General features: G+C 36.8%; 1 protein-coding gene across 3 annotated transcripts in view; it reads left to right on the forward strand.

Moving 5' to 3' along the window:
* The window catches only part of SEC23A (SEC23 homolog A, COPII coat complex component), a 30,882-nt gene extending 7,306 nt beyond the window's left edge, over positions 1-23,576 (forward strand). For all 3 annotated transcript variants that reach the window (XM_027795955.2, XM_005243857.4, XM_055810190.1), the window contains 18 exons: positions 1,021-1,078; positions 1,346-1,432; positions 2,510-2,746; positions 2,846-2,925; positions 3,856-4,000; positions 4,338-4,496; positions 5,325-5,440; positions 7,512-7,635; positions 8,743-8,823; positions 10,605-10,694; positions 11,652-11,758; positions 12,771-12,924; positions 13,652-13,729; positions 14,778-14,939; positions 16,083-16,169; positions 17,602-17,757; positions 18,372-18,437; positions 21,839-23,576. In XM_027795955.2, the coding sequence (XP_027651756.1) occupies positions 1,021-1,078; positions 1,346-1,432; positions 2,510-2,746; positions 2,846-2,925; positions 3,856-4,000; positions 4,338-4,496; positions 5,325-5,440; positions 7,512-7,635; positions 8,743-8,823; positions 10,605-10,694; positions 11,652-11,758; positions 12,771-12,924; positions 13,652-13,729; positions 14,778-14,939; positions 16,083-16,169; positions 17,602-17,757; positions 18,372-18,437; positions 21,839-21,928 (2,077 nt within the window). In that variant the 3' untranslated portion in view covers positions 21,929-23,576. The remainder of the gene's footprint in view (positions 1-1,020; positions 1,079-1,345; positions 1,433-2,509; positions 2,747-2,845; positions 2,926-3,855; positions 4,001-4,337; positions 4,497-5,324; positions 5,441-7,511; positions 7,636-8,742; positions 8,824-10,604; positions 10,695-11,651; positions 11,759-12,770; positions 12,925-13,651; positions 13,730-14,777; positions 14,940-16,082; positions 16,170-17,601; positions 17,758-18,371; positions 18,438-21,838) is intronic.
* The last annotated feature ends 2,525 nt before the right edge of the window (positions 23,577-26,101 follow it).

Raw genomic sequence — 26,101 nt, forward strand, 5'->3', positions numbered from 1 at the left:
ATTAAACACACACAGTGGCCAATTACACGGGGAGTCAGACTTAGTGGAAGCTAACTTTTTCAGAAGTATTATCTTTTATTGAGGGCTGGAAGAAAAATAATGGAAAGGCAGGACTGTCAGATCCCTGACATTACAGTGTGTACTTTTTTCCTCTATCAGGTATGCAATTCATGACTGGATTTTTTTTTTCTTTTTTTTTTTTTTTTTTTTACAAGGTGAGATTAGAGACTCAGTTTGGGGGGACCTTTTGAAGCCTGTGGTGCAGGTGGCACAGTGCATTGGGCTAGTTAATCAGCAGCCCCTGAAATTAGTATAGATCATTTGATCTCAGTAGAGCTGTGTTGTCTTTACAGCATGATGGGATTTATCCAAAGATTTAATGATATTTTAAAAACAGTAGCACTTGTAGACAGGAGAAGATGTGATAGCAAGAAGTTTACATTGAGAGCTTGTGAAGTTCACTTTCCCTTAAGATGTGAGTAGGACTTTGTAAGACATCTTTGTGACATGAGGATAGATGTTGCATTTTTTATTTTAATTATCTGAATACTAATAAAAATGTAGATGAAAGGAGATAGGCTCATCAGTTGAAAAAATATTATTTTCACTTAAGTTGGAACCTGTTGTTTTTTAGGGCATAATGCATATTCAGGATAGTCTCAGACTGTGACAGCTAATAGACTGAGAAAAGAGAAAAATGACAAAGTAGGGAGAGTTAAAATAATTTGCCTCAAACCATGCAGAAAGTCTCTAATAAAGGTGCTGAGTCTGTATTCTGAAATCTCTTGTTTACTACTTTTCCTTGAAGACCATTCTTCCTCCCTAAAGGTAATAATTTGCCTGATGTATCTGTGTAAGACTACACTTATTTGTAAAATGGGTATTTAGGAGAAAGTATATTAGGGGGAAGCTTTTTGAAAGTCATTGTGTTTTGAAAAATTAGAAGAAATGTATTCTAGGGTCAGTGGAGGAAAATGAATTGTTCGTACTGTATAAACTTCTGTTACTCTATTTTTCTAGCCAGGTGGATTACCGAGCAAAACTCTGGGCTTGCAACTTCTGTTACCAGAGAAATCAGGTAATAAAATGAAACATTCAGGATATAAATAATTTTTTTAATAAGTTAAAAGTGAAAATCCTCATTTTTCAAATTATAGTTGCAAACTGAAGTTGACAGCAAGAGTGTGAGTGTGCAGCTATACCTTCAGAGATTGCAATGAGATTTTTTTCATGACAGCAATAGCAAACATCTGTTGCAGAGGAAAATAGTCCATATGTATGTTTTTTTTTTTTCTAGAAGTTGTAATATTTTATTTATACTTAATTTCTATGTTTTTATTTGCAGTTTCCTCCTACCTATGCTGGCATATCTGAAATGAATCAGCCAGCTGAACTTTTGCCTCAGTTCTCCAGCATTGAATATGTAGTACAGGTAAAATCATTAAATAAAATCTTTAACATCTATAGCCTTGCAATATACAAAAATAATTACCTTTGGTTTTCTTTACTGTATTTTAGTGGCTGTGAGTCTGTATGTGCTTGTTAGTAGACTGAACATTTATGTCATCAATTGGAAATGGAAAGAATAACTTTTTACAAGAACAAAAGGATGGCTAGTAAGACTGGTTTAACAAAAAAAAAAAAAAGAAGAGGCAATTCTTCTACTGGGTCTGTTTCTTTACCAGGAGTTTAATTTGTGTTTGTGCTGGGGGTCTGCTTACTGCTGTTGCTTGCTCAAACGATTTCAGTTCAAATTTGACTGATTGTTGATTCATGTCTTATTAATGATTTGAATTTAAGTTTGTATTTGAATGATTATGAGTTAGTTTTAGGGCTGGCTGGTTTAGAGAAAACAGCTAATACATATTCAGTTCAGGTGTTTGAATTTTAATATTTGTTCTCTTTGAGAAGATACTTGAATAGAAATAAAAAGTGGACCTAAACTGCAAAATTGCAAACATTTGCAAAAATTCTGTTTTTGAGGTTTAAAATTTGTAAGACTTCAGTGAGGTGTTCAGATATGTGAAGAGTGGACTGAACAGAAACTTTACTTTTTGCCAACTCTTGTAATGCAAAGTGAAGGAGATGTTTGCTCATAGTACAGCAAAATTAGTTTATAAAGCATAGAAAGAACTGATGAACTCTAGAGTAAAAGTATGAGGTGGATGGAATGTCATTAAGTTGGAATATTTTGTAATTGTGAATAGCTTTATGACTATTATGTTAACTTGGAGCAAAAAAAGCTGATCATATTGCTTCAGAAGTATCATGACATCCTGAAAGGATTTTTTTCTTCTGTAGTGTTTCATTTTTGTGCAAAGTTCATTATGGTAGGGGTTTTGTTCACGCTTAGCCCCAGTTACAGATTACTACTTGAGCGGGAGCTGTTAGGTGGAATGTTGATGTTATTGGTATGATTCAAATTAAAACTTTTACAAAATGTACTTTATTTCATTTTTGATCCTGTAAATACTGCTTTTTTATGTCATTATGCTTATGTTTCTTAAAGCGTGGTCCTCAGATGCCTTTGATATTCCTTTATGTTGTGGACACATGCATGGAAGATGAAGACTTGCAAGCTCTGAAGGAATCCATGCAAATGTCACTTAGTCTTCTGCCACCAACTGCGTTAGTAGGTCTCATTACCTTTGGCCGAATGGTGCAAGTTCATGAGCTTGGCTGTGAAGGAATTTCTAAAAGTTACGTCTTCAGAGGAACAAAGGACCTATCTGCAAAACAGCTTCAGGTAACGCACAAAAGCAACCAAAAAGAAATCATGATGCTGAAGAACTTAAGGTAGTCTGTAAACAAATTTTGTAATAAAATCTTATGTATTTGACTACAGGAAATGTTAGGACTTACAAAAGTAGCTGTTTCACAAGTTGGTCGGGGTCCTCAAGTGCAGCAGCCACCACCATCTAACAGGTAATGTGCTTAAAACATCTAAGAAGCATACCTTGACTACACTGATTTACTGGAAACTTATGTTTTATGACAATGAAAACAATCAACTGACAGTTGAACCTTTTGATCAGCCACAAATTTACTAGGAGACTAATGGTTATAGCCTTTTTGTTTCCTACAGTTAGTACTGGAAATAAAAAACTTTATGGGTGATAGTAAAATCATCTGGATGATGCTTTGGTAATGTTCTGAGAGAAAGTTACATAGGCATGCTGTAGATGTGTAAGTAATGATGCTTCTGTTGGTTGGTATGCTGGAAAGTGTATTAACACTTTAGTGCCCCTTTCTTATGTGGATATCCAGTTTGGTCTTCCCTTTTTCTCCCTCTTCTGCTCCTCTCCCATCCCCTTCTGTCTTTCCTTTGGAAGTTGCAGGTTGGTGTTGTGATTCTCCTGTGTATTCTGCTGTGACACAGAAGAAATGAAAGAAATTATAAAAAAGAGAGGCAGTTTTGCAGTCCCTGCCTTGCAATAAATAGCTGTGTTTATAGACGGCCTGTAGCAGAGAGCACAAAAAATTCTGTATATGTTAATGTTTCTTCCAGTCATTGATTTTCACTGCAGTAGTGAAACTTGAGTTTCTTTTTGAGATACATAGGTCATCATCTCCTGTGTTCTTTTGGTTAGATAGGGTTCTTTCTGGATAGTGGTGATATCGCTAAGTCAACAAGTTTTTATTTTACAAGCTCTTTGCTGAACTTGAGCTGAGTATGCTGTGCATGTAGTAGTACCAGTCTGCATTATGTGGGTGAGACAGGCATTGTTCTGAATCCAGACTAGAATCTGGAAATAGACATTGCTGCTATATGTCTAATATATTGCTAGTGAGCAACTGATAAAATTTTTTATTTAACAATTTGAATCTAAACTAGTTCCATGTATTTGTTTACAGGTTTTTGCAGCCAGTGCAGAAAATTGATATGAATCTTACTGATCTTTTGGGTGAACTGCAACGGGATCCTTGGCCTGTTCCGCAAGGAAAACGGCCCTTACGTTCTTCTGGAGTGGCTCTTTCTATAGCTGTAGGGCTCCTTGAGGTAATAGCTTTAACTACAGTTGTGCTAATATGTAAATAGATCATTTAGGTGCAGAAGAGCTGCCATAATCAATATGTAAAACCCTTAGTAATTGATACTAGATTTGTATGATGATTCTGATGGTTATCGTCCCTTAGATGTGTAGAATAATTGTAGGTGTTTATGCACTTTAATGAGGCAAAATTGAGACTTTGAATTAATGGCAGATCTAAGTTTTGGGAGGGGAGAAAGTGCAGTTATTGTTGGAATCCTATCAACATAAATACCTGCATAGCTATTTCTTTTGTTCAGTTTGTAGCAAAACCTGATGATTTTATTTGTCTTTTATTTCATGCAGTGCACTTTTCCTAACACCGGTGCACGTATAATGATGTTCATTGGAGGACCAGCTACTCAAGGACCTGGCATGGTTGTAGGGGATGAATTGAAGTTACCTATAAGATCATGGCATGACATTGAAAAAGACAATGCTAAATATGTTAAAAAGGGTACTAAGGTAAGTGATGATCATGGGTGTTATTTTAGGCATCTTACCAGTAAGTAAACATTTACATTGCCTGGCACTGTAAAATACTGTTAGTAGCAAATGTATAAAGAGCTGGGAATTGTGTGGTTTTGTTTATCTGTTTCTGACTAGTGGTACGTCTTCAGGAATTTCTTTGGAAATTTCAGTATATTGAGTTAGGACTTTGTCTAGCTCACGTTGGAGTGTTTCTCTAGTTTTAAGTCAGAAAATATTTATGTGACTAAGTGGTATGTCTAGAGTAAGGCTGTCTGCTTTGAATTCACACAGCTGCTCAGAACTATCTCTGTAGCTGGGGGAGGGTTAGGCGCCAGAGTTTAGGCATAGTTCATTTCATCTTAAAAGTAGATCTGGGCAGGTGAACAGCATCCAAAACCTGTTGAATTCATCTTAACTGATTATGATGGGAGCTGGAACAACTAGATCAGTCGCAGGCACCTGTCATTAGAGACACTTGAGATTAGAGAGGTAAATTCAACTCTGTGTGTTGTATCTAGTACTTTAAAATGCAAAGTTTAAAAAGTGAAAATCAAGGTCATTTTTTAGTTTAAAAAGCAACGACTGGTCTGTCTAGTGTGAGTCAGGTTCTCAGCTGGTCAGAAAAAAAACCCCAAGTGCTGAAAATTCCTTCTGAATTTTAACTTCAGGAAAAAAACCCTTTTAGCTTGTATTAGAATATGATGTGTATAAAGTCTGATAATGTTGTTTTAGAAGAAATTTTGAGAGTTTAAGATTTAATATGAAAATGAGGAGAGTTCATGTCGTAAATTGCTATGAACTGTATTTTCATCTTGGATTTAGCATTTTGAAGCCCTGGCTAATCGGGCTGCAACAAATGGTCATGTTATTGACATATATGCATGTGCATTGGATCAGACTGGTCTTCTGGAGATGAAGTGTTGTCCCAACTACACTGGGTATGTGCCTATTCATTTTTAAGTAGTACATGAAGATACAGGTTTTTTTTTTTTATTATTGTTTTAACAGGAAGCACTTAAGGAAAACATTCTGCTACTTAAAAAAGAAAAACAATGTACAAACCCACTCTGATACACTGTGATGGTTGCGTTTGTACTGGAATTTTGGAATTTCTCAGCTTCTGGCAAATTTGTCACCACAATTGTGTGTTTAATCAGAAGGGGTTTTGCTGTTTTTCTTTTAATATGATCTGTTTGAGGCTTAAATGTCTTTTAAACTGGCAATTTATCCTATGCACTGGTGCTGTTTTTCAGTGTATGTATATGTAAGCTGCAGTTTTCAGTGAAGATAAGGACTTTTCATCCTTTTCTTGCTGTTCAGAGTGATTCAAAACCCTGTGTTATCTTTTTGTCTTATGTCCCCCTTCTATATCCTATTGTTCATAGGTTCAACTACTGTTTAGGTGACTATCAGATTCATCTGTTGGTCCTGAGTTTTTACTCCCTCTATCCAGTTCTACATTTTAGACATGGTCTTGTTTTGCCATCAGTTCACTTTAGTATGATCAAAGCAAGTTCTAGTCTTTCTTGTGAAACTGCTCCCCTGTTTCTTCCACGTCACTGTGGAAGATACCCTCACCCTTGCTGTTACACAGATCTACAGTCTGATAAAGCTTTTGACTCTTGCTTGCGTGTCATTAATTTTGTAATTCCTGCCAGTTGTTCCTCCATATTTTTTCAAAGACTATCTTTTTCTCTTTCTGAGAGTCTCTTCTACTCTCGTAATGTGTACACTCATCTGATTTTGATTTTTAGGTTAGATTTCCATATTTGGTCTGGTTTCTTTTTGCCAAGGTCATTTTTCTTGCTTTTGTCAATACCAGCTGCAGGTAAAATTAAATGAAGCATCTTTGCTTATCAGTTTAATATCTGGTATTTCTGTGAGTAACGGGCTGCCTTAGTTGTCTGTCAGTATCTTTGTATGACAGAGGATCCTAAGCACATGCTACATATCTAGGCATACCAAGAAGAATGAGAGATGCAGCCGCAGGTTGTGGTGAACGTAGGCTGCTGTGTTTCAGGCCGGCTTGGCCATGCTAATCACTGCTGGATTGCTTCTTTCCAGAGTTGTGTGTGTAGCTTTAGTTTGGGAGTTTTCACTGCTTAGGTTCTTTAAGATTATGACTTTACCTGCGTATTTGGCTCCTATTCCTTTTCTGCATCAAACTCAAGCTATATTTTTCTATATACTACAGTGTAATTTTTCTCTTTCTGTCTGCTCTTGTGACTCACCTTGCCCTGTTTTTGCTTTTCCAGCAAAACTAACCTTTATGTATAGTATGTCTGTTTCTCCTACAGTTGTTCCTATTTTCTGTTTGGTTAGATCCTGCGCACAGGGAGGAATTTCTGATTCTGCCGTGTCTATTCTCTTCTGTCTTTGAGTATCCACCTTAAATTTTAACTTTTTAGGTCTTCTGTTTAAGCTATTAATGTATTTTACTAGTATCATGTAATTAATATTTTTTTAAGAATAAAAATAACATATTCCATTACTATTTCCGAAATCCATTGTATGGTATTTCATGATAAGCAGCAACTGTTGCAGTTACATCCACAGAATAAATATTCTTGAGCATAGATTTAAGCCTGAAATAATGAGTGAACTATACAAAATAAAGTGGTGTGGAAATAAGTTTTTAATGTTGAATATTAGAAGTAAACTGGCTTTGCATGACAAGGTTATGAAACATTTGTAGTGTTGAAGTCCAGTACAATGTTTTCCCAGTGAAAGATTTTGTTATATATTATAATCACAATGACCTTAACATGTTGATTGGGCAAGAAGCTTGTCTAAAAAATTCATCCATAGCATTAACAAAGTACTAATTTAATTTACAAAAAACCTAATTTAATGAAAATCCATTTTAAGAAGGCAAATACATACCTTACAATCAACTATCTCTAGTTTTAGTCTTTAATAAAAAAAACTTCCATAAATCCTATGTGCTAAAGTGTTGCATAATTATTCTAATTCAAGGGTTTTGTTTGTTTTGTTTTTGTTGTTGTCCAGAGGCTACATGGTCATGGGAGACTCTTTCAATACATCTTTATTTAAACAAACCTTTCAGAGAGTATTTACAAAGGATATGCAAGGACAATTTAAAATGGGATTTGGTGGCACGTTAGAAATAAAGGTGAGAATACAGAAATGCAGTGTGTTAGTGCACTGGAATAGGATGGCTATGAACTGTGGGACTTTTGCCCTTTAAGGAATTTTCAGGAACATCCTAAACAGATGTGTTTGGGTTCACTCGGGCATAGCTGTTACTGCCTAGCTATCGTTTTGCAGTTCCACGATTCTGTAAATGTGAGTTAGGTATAATGTCAATTCCTTCTTAGCCTGCATTCAGCGACAGCTGAAATGGAGACTAAAATAAATGTTTGTTAGAAATTCACAATGCTGCATGCATAGATTTTTGGTACCAAGTAGTGAGTGTTTCTTGTTTTACGTCCAGGTTCTCTACGTAGCCCAGGACAGTTTTCATTTTTCTAAACTGCAGTACTTTAACAATGTTCATTTTCACCTCCGCTATTGTGAGATGCTTAGAGCTGAATGTGCTGTTAGGTTCAGGTACCGTCTTCCATGATGTTTCTTGCAGAATATTACAACCCTGCCTTGCAGAAGAATATGGGGCTATTTTCTTGTTTGGTAAAATTCTGATTAAGTTTTTGCTGCTAGGACAAATAATAGAACCCTCTTTTTCTTCTATGTGTTATGAATTTTGTTGGAAGATCTGGAAAATGCAGAAAGGGAGTCCTTGTTCTATAGGGATGTACAAATCAGTTCAAACAGTAAAATGGCATTGGAAGAATGTAAATAACTGGGTTTTGCTTTTAGCTAAATATGTTTAGGAGGTAAATTCATTGTGGGGTATATACAGGCTTATGTTACCAGTCTTCAGTTTTAATCTCATCTTGTGAATATTTTAAATACTTCGCTGGAAAACAGACGTTATCCAATATACTTTCTAGGCTCTCAGCTTTGTAAATAATAGCAGTTTTTCTCTGTTTTGTGCTGTTGTTTCAGATGTACTAATTGGTGCAGCAAACGTGTAATTACATGTAGAAAGTGAGCACATGAAAAGTTCCTCTAATGTATCAAGCATTTTTATATGTATAACCTTTCCTAAAGGTATCAAGAGTCTGATATGCATTGAAATTTTCATTAACTAATGATAAAATAAGACTGATGTCTTTCTAGTGTGGCATATTAATGTATGTTTTTTCTTTTAAATATGAAGACTTCAAGAGAAGTAAAGATTTCTGGAGCAATTGGACCCTGTGTGTCTCTCAACTCTAAAGGACCTTGTGTATCAGAAAATGTAAGTTAACTGCTGAAAACGAAGGTAATATCCTACCATGGAGAAACAGAATTTAGGATCTCTGGATATGAAGAGAGGCTGAAATGTTTCTGTAAATGGAACAAGTAGTGTTTACTTTTTACCAATTTTAAATACATGCAAGGGCTGTTGTTTTTGGAGAAGCTCCTGTTCACTGCTAGATCAGATTCAAGTTGTATTAGACCTTGCAGATCCCTTGTTACTTGTTTAGGTTTGTCCACCGTGTTGTTGCTTTAAAGTTATTACAGAGAAGTTACATGCTGGCATTGCAGAAACCAGTAGCAGAAACATAGTAGAAAGTGAGTTAGCATGCTTTATTGTTAAAAACAGAGCTATGTCCTCTTATACAAAGAGAACCATAAAAATACTTTGTTCAGAAAGACTGAGAGAACAGGAAGACAGAAGACCACGGAAACATGGCCTTTATCTTGACCCTGTCTTCCCATTTCTGTATCTGTTTCACAAAATGCACATTTAATTAATTGATTAGAATATTCAGCTCTTACCGGCTTGTGAAGTAACTCCTTTAAATTCATACCGGACTTAAATCATCACTTATTTTCTTATCAAATTATACTATTACAGCTTAATTTTGCATTTGATTACTAATCAAAAACAATTTCTGTAACCGAAATGTCTTACATTTACATGTCATTTACATTTACGTTTCCTAACGATCTGCATAATAGAGCATGTACCAGTATGAAAATGCTTACAAACAGCCTGCTTTAATCAAGCATTTTTCACACCTAAATTTTCCTTGTATTTATGATTGCATCTTTGTGAACTAAAAATCTCAATATAATCAGCTTTTTTTTTTTTTTTTTTTTTTTTTTTTGTGGTCTGGTACAGATTTTCTTATTTCATCACCAGAAAGAGTTCATATATTAGAATGAAAGTTAAAAACTCCAAACCCCAATTAAATGTACATCTCCTTATTTAGGCTACATATCTAAATCACAGGATGTACTAGAAAATTTAATAGTGAATTATTGTCTGTTGCCTTGCAATTATGTCGTGATTAATTTCTATTCCAAAAACCTTTTTGTTGAAGTTACCTGAATTAAAATTTTTGAGGTAAAATGTATGAATAAAATGTAGATGTGCACAGCTCGTTCGAAGTGATAAATGGACAATTACTCTGGCCATAAGGCTTTTAACAGAGAATACAAGCATAGCAACAATAATGCCAGTTTAATTTTCCTTGAATGTTTTGTTTGGTTTCACTGGGTCCATTACAGATGACTGATTATTTTAATTGGTTTTGCTAGGTATTTGTTTTTTGGATGACAGAAAGGAATTGTCACTTGAAATACATTGCTATTTGCAGACAGTTACCTTGTTAGTTAATAGAGACCATGTAACTATGTACAATATACTGTGTAAGCTAGCTACTTGAAATTTTACTGATGTGACTTAGAAGAAGAGTTGTTCCGCTTTCCATGTGCTTCTTACTCTTGAGACTGTTTAACCAGTCTAGTACTTTTTCCTGTTTCTGATGTTTCCCATTTTTCTAACGCCACCTCCTTGTCTTTCTAATATTTTAGTCTTTTGCAACTGTCTCCTTTTTTAATTATTCCTGCATTCAACGCTACGGTTGTTTTGTTTGTGTGTTCTGTTTGTCTGAGAAGCTGACAGAGTGAGCAGGGAGAAAAATTGTGACAGCGTAGTCATAAACACTTACCTGTAATGGCCAGATGTTGTACTTCACAAACAAGGTAATACTTCTGGTTTGTAAAACTATTATAAAATCTTCCCTACAGGAGATTGGAACAGGAGGTACTTGTCAGTGGAAGATTTGTGGGCTTAATCCTACTACAACACTTGCACTGTACTTTGAGGTAGTCAACCAGGTAATAATTTGTCTTCATGTCTACTAAACACAGTAATTTTATTTCATGTGACTGCTGAAGCCTGTGTTTTTGTGTGGTTCCCTCAAGTGCAGTAGCAGGGATACAAACAATATTGCCATTTTGTATTGTCAAAGTTTCGAGGTGGACACTAACAGCTTAATGATGAGCTGATCTTCTTAGATATGATGAGAACCAAAGAGCTCTACAAATTTTGGATAGAGTCTTAATCTAAGTTCTGTTTTCTTTTTCAGAGTGTTAATAATTAAAATATTTCAATTGCAATATATAAAAATTATTTTGTATATTTAAAAGTGCTTTCCAGTATTTTTCTGATGTTTTAGTTACAAAGTAATTACTCCCTAATGTTAAATTTTCATTTGTGCTTTAATTGCTCAGTATTAGCAAGTAAAGACTGGCTTCATTGAAATGCCAGTCATGCTGAGGGGGTAGTAGGAAAGAGGATAAAAACATGACAAGCAAATGTGGTACGTCCTTCTAGTACTTTCCCTTCTGCCAAATATATGAAGCTCAGGAACTGTGAGCTGACTATAGTTTCTGTGTGTTTAGTATGCTGTGTTGCATTCTTCATAGGCTATGCAAAGGTTTGAAAACTTGAATTTACCTTAGCTGTTTTTCATTTTCCTTTTTGTGTAGTTATTTTGGTCTCATTTTCTTAATAGCTATAAAACTGGTCTAGTCATAGTATATAATAGTTGATTTCAGCTGTCCTTCCCTTTTGGAATTACTTACCTTGCTAGCAGCATATAAACCTGTATTTCTGCTGACCAGAGTTTTGAAATTTCAGTTTATACCTGGATCCAATCTTTAAGTTTCAGTGGCACTTTCTGGGATTCATTAATTTTACCATTTTCTAGTAATCTGTTTATACCTTTTTGAATTATACTGTAAACTGTTGAAATCCCCCTCCATTTAATTTTTTTTTCCTCCTCTACGTAGCACAATGCTCCCATTCCTCAAGGAGGACGTGGTGCAATCCAGTTTGTGACTCAGTACCAGCATTCCAGTGGACAGAGACGTATCAGAGTGACCACAGTTGCCAGAAAGTATGTTTTACTTGTGATGAATCATTTTGGGAGGAGCAGGATGTATGTTTGCCTTTTAATCTTTGATATCGTAACCAGTCTATTGTTCTGAGATATGCAGTGCCACAGGTGGTGAAGGCATGATCATGCCTTTGAGACAGTTGCTTCTCTTGTTCTGTGGGCTGTTTCTTCTCTGAGAGGTTGCAGTGGCTGTATAATGATGTTATGGGAGTGCTCTGATGTAACCCAGGTGATTTTAGATGAAGAGGAAGCTTTGAGTGAAATTCCATGGCCTGAACTGAGGAGGTGATCAGACTTAGGGAATGGCAAAGATCACTTCATAACTTAACGTGAGAGTGCTAGCTGCAGTTCAGGAGGTTGGAAATACCTGATCTTCTGTGTACAACCTGTACCTCAGCTTCCTTGATTCAATTTATTTCACAGTTTTAGAAAGTGATGTTTAACATTACGCAGGCATTTTTCAATGTCCAATGACATTTCCTTTAAGCTGAAAGAGATTGATTGGTTAATTTAATGGAAAATTCAGTTTATCAAAAAAGCATTTTCCTTACTGTTGATATGAATTTCTTGTTAACTTGTATTAGTTATGTTAGTAAAATATTCTTGGTTGGCTGATAAAAGGACAGATCAATAGTTCACCTTGTAAATTGAAAAGAACAAGGAAGATGCACAAGAAAACTGCTGGTGTGGGAATGTGTGATTTAGCTTCATGGACAGTGTTTTCTGTAACCTACCTTTCATAGTTCATATTTTTAAAATATTTTAACTTTCTTAAGTGGCATTGTATTTTATTTCACTGGTTGCACGGCATCTGTACATATAAGGGACATTTCTAATTAAAGAATGGTTAACTGAGAGGCTGCTCATTTACACTTGGTAGATTTTTGAAGCTCCAGCATGACTTTGTTAAACTGCTAACACTGCTTTCTTTGCCTTGATTTTGAAGGGATATTTTGAGGTTGGACATCTTTCCTTTCACTGTGATGCAAATACTTGTATTTTTCTTTTGCAGCTGGGCAGATGCACAGACGCAGATTCAAAACATTGCTGCATCTTTTGACCAGGAAGCTGCTGCGATTCTCATGGCTAGATTGGCAGTGTATAGGGCAGAGACAGAAGAGGGGCCTGATGTGCTTAGGTGGCTGGACAGACAACTTATACGACTGGTAAAAAGGACTATATTACAAGATTTAGATTGGTTTCTTGTCTCCATGCCTATAATTCTGAAATGACTAGTGTTCAGTTATTGTTTCTTTAAAAAAAAAAAAAGGCAAAAAAACCCAAATAAAAAATTGAACTGAATGCTTCATTTCCACAAGTAGGTATGCAGAATTTAACTAAGGTTTTCTATTTTAAATGGAAAAAAGAGCAGGTATGTTTTTAGTTCATTTATTAATATTTCCTCAGCAGCTGGTAGTTGCCAACAACTGAGAGTAATTCTGGCACAAGATTAGCAGAAATTAAAGCTTTCTCTGCTTTCTGCTACCTTTAATGATTTTGTAGAGGAAAGACTTTTAGCATAAAAAAAGTCAACTGTTTGGAATTTCTTTATTTTCAAAAGTTCAATTTTCTGTTGTTTTTTTTTTAATTATTTCTTACAAGTAGTTATTAGTATTTCAATTTTAAACATGTTCTCCAGGGCTGTTTAATCATCTAACTCTGCTGACCGATTTTGGAGAATAAAACCCCAAAAGCCATTAAAGCCTCATATGCAAGGAAATCACTGCTTGTTAAGGAAAGAACTTACATCACTGGTTTTGCTAGGTTTCTGTTTGCTTAGAAAGCTGTAAGCACCTCAAGTCATGTGTCTATTACAACCAAACAAACTTAGAGTAATGGCATGAGCAAGCAAGTATGTTTCTTAATTTGGATAATTTTTTTCTTTTATTCTAGTGTCAGAAATTTGGAGAGTATCACAAGGATGATCCAAGCTCTTTCAGATTTTCAGAAACCTTTTCACTTTACCCACAGGTGAGTGGAAGGGAAGATGTGTCTATAAGGGGTAAAAAGACAATGCTTAGTGAAGGCAGAGGCACTGTAGCACACAGTAAAATAAGGCATTACACTGGATACTAGAATGAAAAGCCCCCCTGCCCCCAGGCCTACTGTCTGGCATGCAACATGAGGTGAATCACCGCTGTTGTCTGTGCTGCTGTGCCCCCTTTTGCCCTCTGTCCTTACAGCTAAACTTCCTTTGTGTGTATTTTTCATTTCTTCTGTAGCGGAATCCTCATGTTACTTTAATTCAGATAATGACACTTTTTTTTTTCTTTTAAGGGGAAGTTTTAAGGAAGAAATTAAAAAAAAACATGAGAAGAGATACGGTTTTGCTTTGTTTCTACTTTCCTGTATGATTTATAATATTGACCTGAAAAGAAACATTCCTCTGGTGAACTTGAGCTTGACTATATTAAACTTCGAATAGTTTCTTGGCTAATAATAATTTCTGATAAATTCCTCCATTCTGATCGCTCCAGATGTGTTGCTTTTGGACTCTTCATAGTCTTCCGTGATATTTCCGTTTGAGTTACCTACGGATCTGTCTCAGGGTGTTAAGTGTTGTGGAGAGATTGATTCAGCAATGAAAGGATTTGCTTTTTCCATTTTACTAACAAAATTCAACTTTGCTGTGGTTAATGTTCTTTTGTCTGTTCGCACACTATAATTTACCTTGTGTGTTCAAGCACAGCAGCCTCCCTCATAGGAATAGTAGAACTTGCAGTAAAGGGGTGGCTTGGCAATATTCAGTCATACTATTTATTGGTTAGTACAGGAGAAGAAATACTAAACTTTTCTCTTAGTTCAAAGCTGCTTTGTAGGTTTATCCATTCTGATCTGTGTTACACTCATGAGAGTGTATAAAAACTGTCAAAGGTGCATATACAAGTTAGAAATGTTAAAGGATTTGGAATTCAGTTTTGTTGTGGCATTGGTCTTGTGTAGTTTGTGGAAAACATTCCTTGTACAGCTCTCCTTTTTATCTGTGAAAGTTCAAACAAATGTTTTTTTTGTTTTTCAGTTTATGTTTCACTTGAGAAGATCTCCTTTCTTACAAGTTTTTAACAACAGTCCAGATGAGAGCTCATACTATCGTCATCATTTTATGCGTCAAGATCTAACCCAGTCACTTATCATGGTTCAGCCGATTCTTTATGCCTACTCTTTCAATGGGCCTCCGGAGGTAACGTTGTATATAACCTAATAGTACGTTAAAAGGTGCTGTTTTGAGAGAGATACAATTGATGTCCTCCCTGTTGCATGTTATAAACCAGGTTGTTTTAAAATCTATTGCATGAAAAAGAAAATTCATTTAATACAGAACATACTATGAACAAGGCATATCTCAGAATTCTGATGTAGTGGCCTTGAGAACAAAAACCTTCAAACTGACCTTATTGTGGCACATTCTGTATAAACCTAAAATAAAAAGATGATCTTCCAAGAAGCTTGTGAAACAAGTGTAAGATAGGAGACAACAAAAGGAGTCTGATAGATAAGAGAGAGTGAGGAAATTGTAAGACAGAGAAAATAAGTATAGAGAGTTTAAGGTAATGGAGTGGTTTGTGAAGAGCTATTCACAGGTGTAAGATCATTCTCCCATGTATGAGTAACAGCTAGTCACAGGGGTGATGCAGAGGAGAAGCATGATCAAGTGGGAGCTGACACCTCAGTGTAGAATGAGTAATAGTGTTGGGGTTTTTTTTATTATTCTTGGAATAGTTAGTATTTTTGGTATCCCTAATAAGATTGGTCGAGTTAAATCATATGGTACTGATTCAATTCAATCATATAGTGCTAGTGTAGTGTCACTGCCCTTAAAAAGGTGAATAAAACCTTAAATATTACATTAGATTGTCATAAATCATTAGTATTTACTATATGCAGTATTGGTGGATATATATGCACAGTAATAATAGCTGCAAGGACAAGACAAAAAACCCTAAGCAACCCTCAACCCTCAGATCTTATACTTAAATAACTACTGAGTCTTTATACGTTGAAATACCGTTCAAATTAATGGTATTTCATAGGTGAATATGGAAGTACTTGAAAGACTAGAAAAGTGCATAATAATGAAAGAAGTTTTGGCTCTTGAATACATTTTTTATTACTTTCATAAAGTTATATGTTCAGGATCAGGCTGGATAGCTTTAGGTTGAGTTTGTGTGGATTGCAGATATGTAACATGAAAACGAGCAAATACAGAGCTTTAGTAAGTGACCGAAAAAGTTCCTAAGATTCAGTGAATGATTCAAAAAGCTGATAATGCCATCTGATTGCTCAATTCCACATCAGTTGGTAATTATTTATTTTTAATTCTTAGCCTGTTCTTCTGGACAGCAGCAGCATTTTACCAGATCGCATTCTCCTTATGGACACCTTTTTCCAGATCCTTATTTATCATGGAGAGGTAAGATTTGTAATTTCTTACATAAATATTCTTTTTCTATAGGAGTGCTACATTGTGAAAGTCAAGCCCCAGTTTTAATGCACTCCAGGGCTTGACCTCTCATCTGCATGGTTGATAGCAAACTCCTGATTAGTGTTTGTAGTTTGTAACCTGACATGCCTATACAGATACCTGACACTACTTGATGTTTTGGTCCTGTTTGTTATGATGGGTTTAAGATGAATTAGCTTCAAAATGCAGATTATTTGTTTTAGATCAGTATTTTTCCAGCTTCTGAGAGTGTTATTCCCTGTACCCCTCCTGCTTTTCACTCATTTATTTTAGACTTTTAAATTAGTTTTTCGGGGCTAGGGAGTAAGAACACCAAGTTTTATAGTTGCCATTCATCTGCACTGTCCAGGAGGAATGAAGCTGCTCCTGGCAGTTAGGTAGATAGACATTCCCAAGTAATACAAATATAAATGCTTGTCTAGTGCTCTGCTTCCCTGGAGGAATTGCATTGCTGCTTTTTACTGCTTTGCAACTGTAAATGGCTCAGCTGACAGTTTGAGGAATACTGTTCTGGATCGTGTCCTCATAGCAGCACTTTTAAAAATAGTTACTAAACTTTTAATGCTTCTTAAGTAGAAAAATGTTCTCTATATTTTTGTAAGATACTGTCAGGAAGCAGCAGTATTGGGCTGTTCCCTAGGGGCAGGGGAACAGGGAACTGATGGCAAGGTAGGCAGAGGCCTCACCAGTGAGGTCCTGGCCCCACGGTACCTGAGCAAAGCAAGCAGAGCGGTTTACAGGCAGTAGCTAGGCTCAGCCTCCAATCCAGGTCACCAGACAACTTGGTGGGGATGAGGCAGATCCCAGTTCAAGCCAGGGAGTCAAGTCCCCGGGTGGGCATCCGGGTGAGTGGGATGTGTGGCCAGGCACAGGCAGGGCTGCCAAGCAAGGGAGGTGGGAACCCTCTGCTGAGGCTCCCTCCAGGTCTTCCTTAACTACAGCCTGTATCACTGAGCTGACCTTGAGCAGCCGGCTTCGCTCCTAGCAGGTGGGGGTGCTGTACTACAGGCCCTGAAAGATGAGTATTGGTATAAATCTGTATTTCTTCTGTGTCATAGGCATACATATTAGAGAACTGTAAATAGCATCCTTGACTTCCTGAGCTAAATATGTAGCATACAAAGGATGACAAAAAAAGGAAATACAGATGGACCACAAATTGTTTTGAGTTAAAAAACCCCGAACAACCAACCAAAACCTAGTGGCGTGTTACTTGCACATCTTGACTTTTAAGAGTTAACTTGCATGCTAAAGGGCAGAAAGGGGTGAGTGATAGAAAAGAGGCCAGCAATGGCACATACTCTCCTTTGAAAAGCCCTGTGTATCCTCTAAGAAAGATTGGTGAATCAGTTCTAAACTTCTCTCTTCCCCCTATCTCCAGACCATAGCTCAGTGGCGTAAATCAGGTTACCAAGATATGCCTGAATATGAAAATTTCCACCACTTGCTACAAGCTCCAATAGATGATGCCCAAGAAATTCTCCATTCCAGATTTCCAATGCCCAGATACATTGATACAGAGCATGGAGGAAGCCAGGTATGGTAAAGTATATATTACATTATCTGGGAAGCGATGTGTTAGTAACGTCGTGAGACTTTTTTGGTAGCAAAGATGCCTTTCTGTGCTAAAATATATGTAAATTGCAAGGGAACATTTTGACTTTCAAAGCTTTTACAGAGCCAGGTATTCAATAGTAACTTTTTGGCTAATATATAAATCCTGTTATTTACTACTATTTTCACCATACTGACTTGGACTCTTAAGATTCCTTGTGTGAAGTCCGTAGGACAAAAAGGAGAATACTTTTCAGGGTCTCTGGACAACACTGGAGTTACTCTTTGTGTTGATTTTTTGAAACTTATTAATTAATATCTTAGTCATATGCACATTTGCTTTGCTAGTGCTTAGGAAAATACAAAAGCTTACTTTTTGATGCATTGAAAAGTTGTTAGCTGTTCTGCATTATAGCTATAGAATCCAGGGAGTGGCTTTATTTATAGAGGTGCTACTTGCTCTTCTGAATAGGTATCTGTGCATCGTTGTATCTCCAAATAATAGGTGACCTATTTCATACACATGTAATGTATTCTGAATATAAGAAACTTCTATTTGAGAAGACTAATTTGTTGCCTGTGTTTTGCTTTTTAAAGGCTCGCTTCCTGCTTTCAAAAGTAAATCCCTCTCAGACTCATAACAATATGTATGCATGGGGACAGGTAAGTATGAATCTGCTGATGAAGCTTGTACACGATCTTTTTTTCCCTGTTTCAGAAATCAAGTGACACATCATGTACATGTAAACAATAATGCCAGGTTTTGAAACTGAAAAAGAAATGTAGTTTTGGCCTGATGCCACCAAAATTGCAAAAAGTTAAGAAAAACGGTTTCATTTCTTCAGAGAAAAATCATCTGGTTTGCTGTTGTAAGCTTCTGTTAGGTTGCTTTCATAGAAAAAGAAAGGTTGCCACCTTTCTTAGAGGGACACCTTCAGATTCCTTGGAATAAGAGTGCTTACCACACATAATGACTAAGGGGCCTTTTTGCAGTAGGGGAAATACATTTTGGAGTTAAGTTATAAGCAAGAACTGAAATGTGCACCAGTATCAGTGTACTGACGTTTCCCAGAATTTTTGTGGCCTGGGTGACCAGGAATCTGCTTTTAAAATACTGTCTTTAGAAAGGAAGTTACATAAGTGTTCAAAAGTTAAACTTTCTGGAGCAGCTTGTGTTATTGAACATTGCATCCCAGTTCCATGTTCTCTTTCCACATTCAGCTTTTGTAGTGGGAAGAGAAACACTGCTGTGGGTGAATACTAGTGCAGTGCCATTTCCTGATGAAAACGTAATGGCATCAGACAGTCGAAGCTACATATTTAACTATACTTAAAGTATTTTGCTAAAGGGCATGCAGTGCTCAGGTCATGAGTGAGAGAGCTCTGTAGCATTTTTATGGCAGTGATTTTTGTCAGGTAAGTTTTATCAGGGTACGTTTTCATAGGGACATCCTGGTTCTAATGAAGCTTCTGGCAATGAAGACCACTGAGATCCAGAGCGAAAACACTTGAAAACTTTGTACTGTGTCAGGGACAGCACTATTTGTACCCAGCTGTCTTGCTTTCAAAGTTGATAACCTAGCCAGCAATCTTTAGTGTCTCTCTTAATCGTGTTTCCTCCACAGCATACACACACATCCTGTAGTTTGAAAGCTCTTGGTTTTTTATCTAAACGTTACATGGAAATTTTTGAAGTTTTGACATTTCCAACAGTACAGGACAATTGTTTCCTGCTCATTTAACTAGTAGGCAAGTGAAACAGTATTCCAAATGTAAATACAAATAAAGAACAATTCTTGAGCTGATCTCTAAGAAAATTGTTCATGCTGGACAAGTGAAACTGATAGATACTAGAAAAGACAGCTTCCCCTTTTAATGTTGAAAATAATTCAGTTCTAGGGTAACATAAGAAATGCTGTGTTAATCTCCCCAGTGGTGTTGCAGCATGTGTTCACCATAATACCCTCCTTAGGTTGCAGGGGTTTTTGTCAGCAAAGTTGAACCAAGTACAAATTATTAAATGAGAAATGTAACTGTTGGGAGAAAACTTTAAACTGAATTGATTTTGCTTTTGTTTTTCTCATGAGCTTCCTGAGTTTCATGACTTACATGAAATTTTATTTTGAGCATAACTGAGTCTACAGAAAAATTTGTTAGCCCACGTTGAACTGAAGAGGGCACCCGCACACCACTGAAACGATGTTTCAGGTGATGAATGTAGTTGTTTTTCTTAATATTGTAAGTAAAGATTTTTTTTAAATTTTAGTAGGTAGGTGCCTTATTTAGTACAGAAAACATTTTCAGAAAATAATGGTAGAGCTGTATGACAAGTTTATTATTTTGGTTAGTCTTTGAAGATGCAGTTGAAATTTTCACATTATATTGGATATGGCATTTATTTGAGAATGCTTTTATTTCTGGCCATTTAATTTTGTTAAATCTTTGTTTGTATTGGTAACTATGGGGAATTTGCAATGAAAGATGAGGCAAATGGCCAGCTAGCTTTCACCAGATCACTGTTAATTAAAGTTCTCATTGTATGCCTTAGATCAAAATTTTGAATGAGCAGTCTTCAGAGCAAAGCTACTGCTGTTGGTGGTAGCAGTGGTGACAGCAGCTGCCTGTGTGCACACTGAGCGAGGTGTTCATCTTCAGGAATAGAGTCTGTCCATTGGATTTAATTACCCTGGATTACCACTAACAGTCTTTGTGAGGGATCTCTTAGGGGTCTATCAACTCTTCTGGTGGTTCATTTACTAGAGGATAAGGGACTGTTCGTCCATGTGTAAGACACAAGGTGGCAAATCATTTTCTGCCCCAGAATTAAACTACTTGGAATTCCCTTGTGGCTTTTTAAATAAGGGAGCTCATGCTTAGCATTTGGCTGACTTGGAAGCAGAACACCCTTTATTCTCATTTTACCACCATCAGCTGATAGATAATTTAGTGGGCCCTCCCTGAGAGTGGCTGTGTATTGTGTCAAGTGTATTGTAGTGATCTAAGGCCTCCTGCTGATCCTGGATTTGTCCCTTGATGATTAACTGAGTTGGCCAGTTCTTGGAAAGGGGCACCAGTTCTAAGCAGTCTCGTTCAGGCTTACAAAATTGTCCAAAACACAGACATGCGAGAGTTCAGACAGCTCTGATTTCATTTGGAAATAGGGTGCTTAGTACCTCTGAAAAGGTTGAATTGCTGAGATTTATAGGAATTTTTCCTACATCTGTAAATGGAAGGAGTAGCAGATTGGTTTCAAAGGACTTGAGAGTTGCTATGTAACCTTTGCAGAGTTGCCACCTGCTGTTTTATTTAGGCTGTAAGTTTGTTTAAAAATAGGAATTAAAAGATGACCATTTTGAACTTTGTGAATTTCTGAAAATTACTTCTGAGGTTAAAGAGTAAATTCCAAAATCCACCCAGAAGGGTTTTTTTAAATCTGTTGTAATCTGATTTTGCAGTGGCATGACTTTGAGATGTTGTTTTTGGTATTTCTCTGAGGTGACACAGAGCTGTAGGAGAGAATCAGCCCAGCTTTCCTTGAGAAAGATAGCTGACCTTGACTCGGTGTCAGATCAGACCCTTAGTGGATTTGTTTTCTCATTTTGCCATTTTGCTAAGTTGGAGTTTGACTGACAGATATCGATGGGTTAGTTGTGTCACTTGCATGTTTCTGTTTCTTTCACCTTTTATCTACTTCATTTAGGTAGCAATGATACAGGAACTGTAGAGTGGAAGTCTTAGTTTTAAAAAGTTCTAAGTTAGTATTTGTCAGCTGTCAAAACCTGAGGTTTGTGTGGTTGATATAAATATCCTGCTATGCTGCAGCTTGTTGCTGTCTGCATTAATATGGAAGAGAGTGTAGTTGTGGTTTGTGCCTGTATTTATGTAAACATATGAAAATCTATGTAAATGTACAGTCTGCTTTTTTTTTTTGTCAGAGGATTTCAGCAATGATATCCTTCTAAGGTCTTTCTAAATTTACAAAGCATTTATTTAATGGAACATACTGTGCCTTAAAATGCTTTTTCTTCAGAATGAGTATAATCAGTTCCTGTTTTATTTTCTAGGAGTCTGGAGCACCCATTCTTACTGATGATGTCAGCTTGCAAGTATTTATGGATCATCTGAAGAAACTTGCTGTCTCTAGTGCTGCCTGAGATTCTGCAGTGCATTAAAGGCACAGATAAGCTGTAGCCATGTTTCAGCTTTTTCTGCTTTACCCTTTTCCATGTCTCTCTTGACAGAACGCTCTGGTATGCACAGGCTGCCTGACTAGATGTAAAGCAGTGTTGTTTTCAAAGAAAAGCTTTTGTTATCAGCAAATGTTTTAATGTGAACTGCGGTTTGTAAAAATGACTAGTAGATTAAATTAAGTTGTAATTAGAGCAAAAAGAACAGTCGTTTTGATTACTGCAATACTAAATGATCTCCAAGTAATTATATAACAACTTTGAGATGTGATTTCAGCTTCCTTTTTTAAACGGTTGAGGTTGATCCTGCTACGCACTGTAAAGGCACGTTGAACAGTAAAAGAAATCTTTGGTGATGTTGGGCTTTTGAGACTGCCACATGACAGCTTTTGCTTACTCAGTTTGAGCATGAAGTGAACAAAGAAGCAAGAAAAAAGCATATAAAAATGGTATTAACTCAGTCTTTTGACTTAGGGTGCTGAACTTTTCTTTCCTGCAGAGATATTATTGTTCATGTGCAAGTATTTCTTCCCACTTACTCTACTTGATTCTTTGGGGGAACAGAGTTTTTCTTTATTTCCACATAAAGAGTTTGAACTGAAAAAGTAAAAAAAATATCTGTTATTGCACAAAATTTAAATCCACATGTTATTTTTGACAAAAGTATCTGTTATCACTGTAACAGATGAATATGCTCAAAAGGTAACACAGCCTGAGCTGCGAAAAATCCTACACTACTAAAACGAACTGACTAAGAGTACAGCCTTGATTTTTGCCTTGGCGAGTATACTTAAAAAAAGAATATATATATATTTACCTTTTTTATTATTGCCTTATAATGTTATTAAAATAATGCATGACACTGCACATCTGCTTTTTGTTTCTGCATCCTTTTTGTTGTGAATTCAACAGGCTATAGTTCTTGTTGAAACAGTATTGTATGGAATATGATGTAATTAATTTGATATTTAGTTCATACTTGATTTTTTTTGAGGGTGGATAAATTAGTCTGATTTCCCATTTACTTGTTGAAGTTTACACATAAAACAGATGTTTACATAAGTAATAGGACATTTTGACAAGTAAAGATGTGAAATGAGGTAATGGGCAATAAAAATTTGTGCCAAGTCTAAAGGATGAGAGAGAGAGTTTTGACATAGGAAATTCGGTCATATACTGATGTGATAAGCATGAGGGTTGTTTTCTGTAAATTCTCCAAAACTTTACTACAGCTCTCCATTTCTTTGATCTAAATGAGATGAGCTCCTTTTGCCTCAATACAAATAAAATAAATGTTTTTCTCTCACTTCTTGTATTTACTGTGCTGGTTTCTGTTGGTGCTTGAAATGAAATGTGGAAGTAAAGGTAGTAACGATACGATTTGAATCACTTCAGCACTTCTATTCATGTAATAATTGGTATCGAACTTCTTCAACTTTCAGAGATTCTAAACTGTTCACACTAGTGGCAGTTTAGGAGATAAAAATTCAGTAGCCCTCTTGACTTTGTTTTGTTTTAGCTAATGAGCAGCTTAAAAAAATTACTCGTAAATGAAGTATGTCCAATTTATTTGTCAGTAACGCACTGTTTGACTAATAAATCAGTTCATCACCAAGTCATGATAATGGATGGATTTTTTTGTGTTTTCCTTCCTACCCTTAACCAGCTTTCACCTTGTTAGAGGTTCTTCTGTCCAATCTCTTGGCAACATTAGCTTCCTTTGTAACTTCAAGTATTCAGCACTGTCAAAGACCTTTTGAAAATCCAGGTATCCTTCCTGCTTATTCACCTTTTTCCAAGGACTCAGTGTGGTTAGTGAGACAGGATTTTCCTTCATAGGTATCATGCTGACTTTCCCAAAAGTCTTGCTCTTTATTACGGCCTCAGCTGTCTTACCGGGGATAGAGATCAGACTCATCGGCCTGTACCTTGTAGGATTCCCTCAGCAGCCCTTTTTGTGGATGACAGTGACATGGAGAACAGTCTGCCAGTGATCTGGCGTGGTGACTGTAATGACAGTTACATGTGTTCACTGGCATCTCCTCCCTTTGATGTCTTGCTTATTTCAGAACTCCTGGATGAAGGCCGCCCAGTCCTGGTAACTTGTTAGCATCCCCTTCGTCTACTTGACCTAATACCTCTGGCACGTTTACAGAGGGTCCGATGAGCTACACCAGGGTAAGCAAGCTGCTTGTTGTGACTGAGAGTTATCAAGATTTAAAATCAAAACAATACTTTGTGGGGTTGTGCTACAGGAGAAGGTGGTTTAAAAAAAGTTAAATTGCTGCTATTTGCTGTCCTTGCTAGCATCTGTCTTACTAGGTTTCTTGCTGAAGAGATGCCACCTATCTGTGCGATATCCATGACACGCAAGAGTTGACTTGTTTAATTACGATAGCAGGCTTTGCAATGATTTCTTGAAATATTTGTTTTTTGCTGGACACAGATTGGAAGTTAGAGGAAGAGTTGGTAAAATCTTGTCAGAAACACAGGGTCTTGGACTTGGAAGAAGTAGCCTTCATCAGGATGGGTTAAAATAGTTGCTGACTGTTCTGTTAAGGACTGGGAAGTTGGGAACTGAAAATTATCCATGGGCAGTCAGCGGTAGGGGAGCAAGCCGTCAGCTGCTGCTTTTTGTGCTTTGTCAGGCAGGCGGCGAGTAGAACAGTCCTGAGAGCAATCATGGGTGAATCTGAAGTTAATGTTTTGCCAGGATCATGAAATCGGACAGAGGCTTCCAGGAATGCAGTAACTGTTCATGTTCTTAGGTATTCTTGTTGCTGGTGTCTGGGCATTGTATGGAAAAGCACGTTGTGATTGGCAGTCCTTGCATAGTGCTTGGACTGTAACGTGCTTATTTCTAGCCTGCTGCTTTTTTCTCTAGGCAGCTTTTCAGGCTGTATGTGCCTACACAAGCATCTGATTTTTTGCTTCTGTTTATTGCCATAAGTCCTGTACTTATAGTCTATTTGTTATGTCCTCATGCCATCCATGTGTTTAGATCAGCCCACAATACGAAGCTCTCACTGCTAGCCTGTTAAAGATTAGATAAAATTTAGTTGGACCTTGTAAGCATGAGAGGTGCCCTTCATTCAGGAAAAGAAATGGTGTTTAAGCTCTATTTTGGAGTGAGCCATTTAAGGCAGTAGAAGCCATCATCCAAAATGTGGATGATGATTCCATATTTATATGTATAAAAACCTCAAAGCTGTAAATGTTTCTGACTGATCCTCAACATCAAACTCCGTGCCGTTCGCGCAGAGATGTAAGTATGCTGGAAGGAAGGTTGGGACATTCCCCTGACAGTGCTCTGCTCTTTTTGGTGAGACAGCAAGCCTCTGCGATGTGGTTTCTTGCTGACTGTGAGCTGCTGTAAATGCTCTGGCTTGGCCTCTCTTCCCTCGCTTCACAGATCTGGGACTGGCACAGCTGGCATGTTAAGAACCTTTGGAAATGCCTTACAGTAATTAAATCAATGTTATATTATGGCTTCAGGATCTCATTTTTTTTGAGAGTTGAGGATTTTTTTTAGCTACTCTGTTTATCACATATTTTCTGGCTTTTTATTATGAAGTATCAGTAATTTGCTTACTTCCTGCTTGGGAAAAGGTAATGGGTTGTTAACTTTAGCCTGTCTTCTCCTGCTTAGATGGGCAACTCACAAGGTACTAGGTTTAGACACAGTTCTAACAAGCTCAACCAAAAGTTGAAGTTAAATTGCTTAAAGGCATGCAGATTTGCCTAGAAATACAAATACTGCCAAATTCCTAGAACCTCATAGCTTGGTCTGTGAGACTGTGGCATTGATGACTGGTTGCGCGGCTGCCTCCAACACACAACGCCACGTTTGGAAAATTGCATTTCCCAGTATTCCCTCTTTTTCTCGTTTAAAAGTAATTGTTGATGAACAGTGACCTGCAGCCTGTCCTGTTCTACCAAATCTGAGGCAAACAACTATAGCATCTCCCTGTCAGACTGTGAAGCACGATAGAATTGAGCTCAGTTTAGCTTTTGGCATTTTGGGTTCATACAAAAGTGAAATGTTACATGAAAGCCATCAAGCCTGAACAGAACAGATAGAAAAATTAACGAAGCTGTTGTTCTGCTCTGAATTTAATGTAAAATCTTGTTTAAAATAGC

Source organism: Falco peregrinus, chromosome 1 (genome assembly GCF_023634155.1).
Source record: "Falco peregrinus isolate bFalPer1 chromosome 1, bFalPer1.pri, whole genome shotgun sequence".
Lineage (NCBI taxonomy): Eukaryota > Metazoa > Chordata > Aves > Falconiformes > Falconidae > Falco > Falco peregrinus.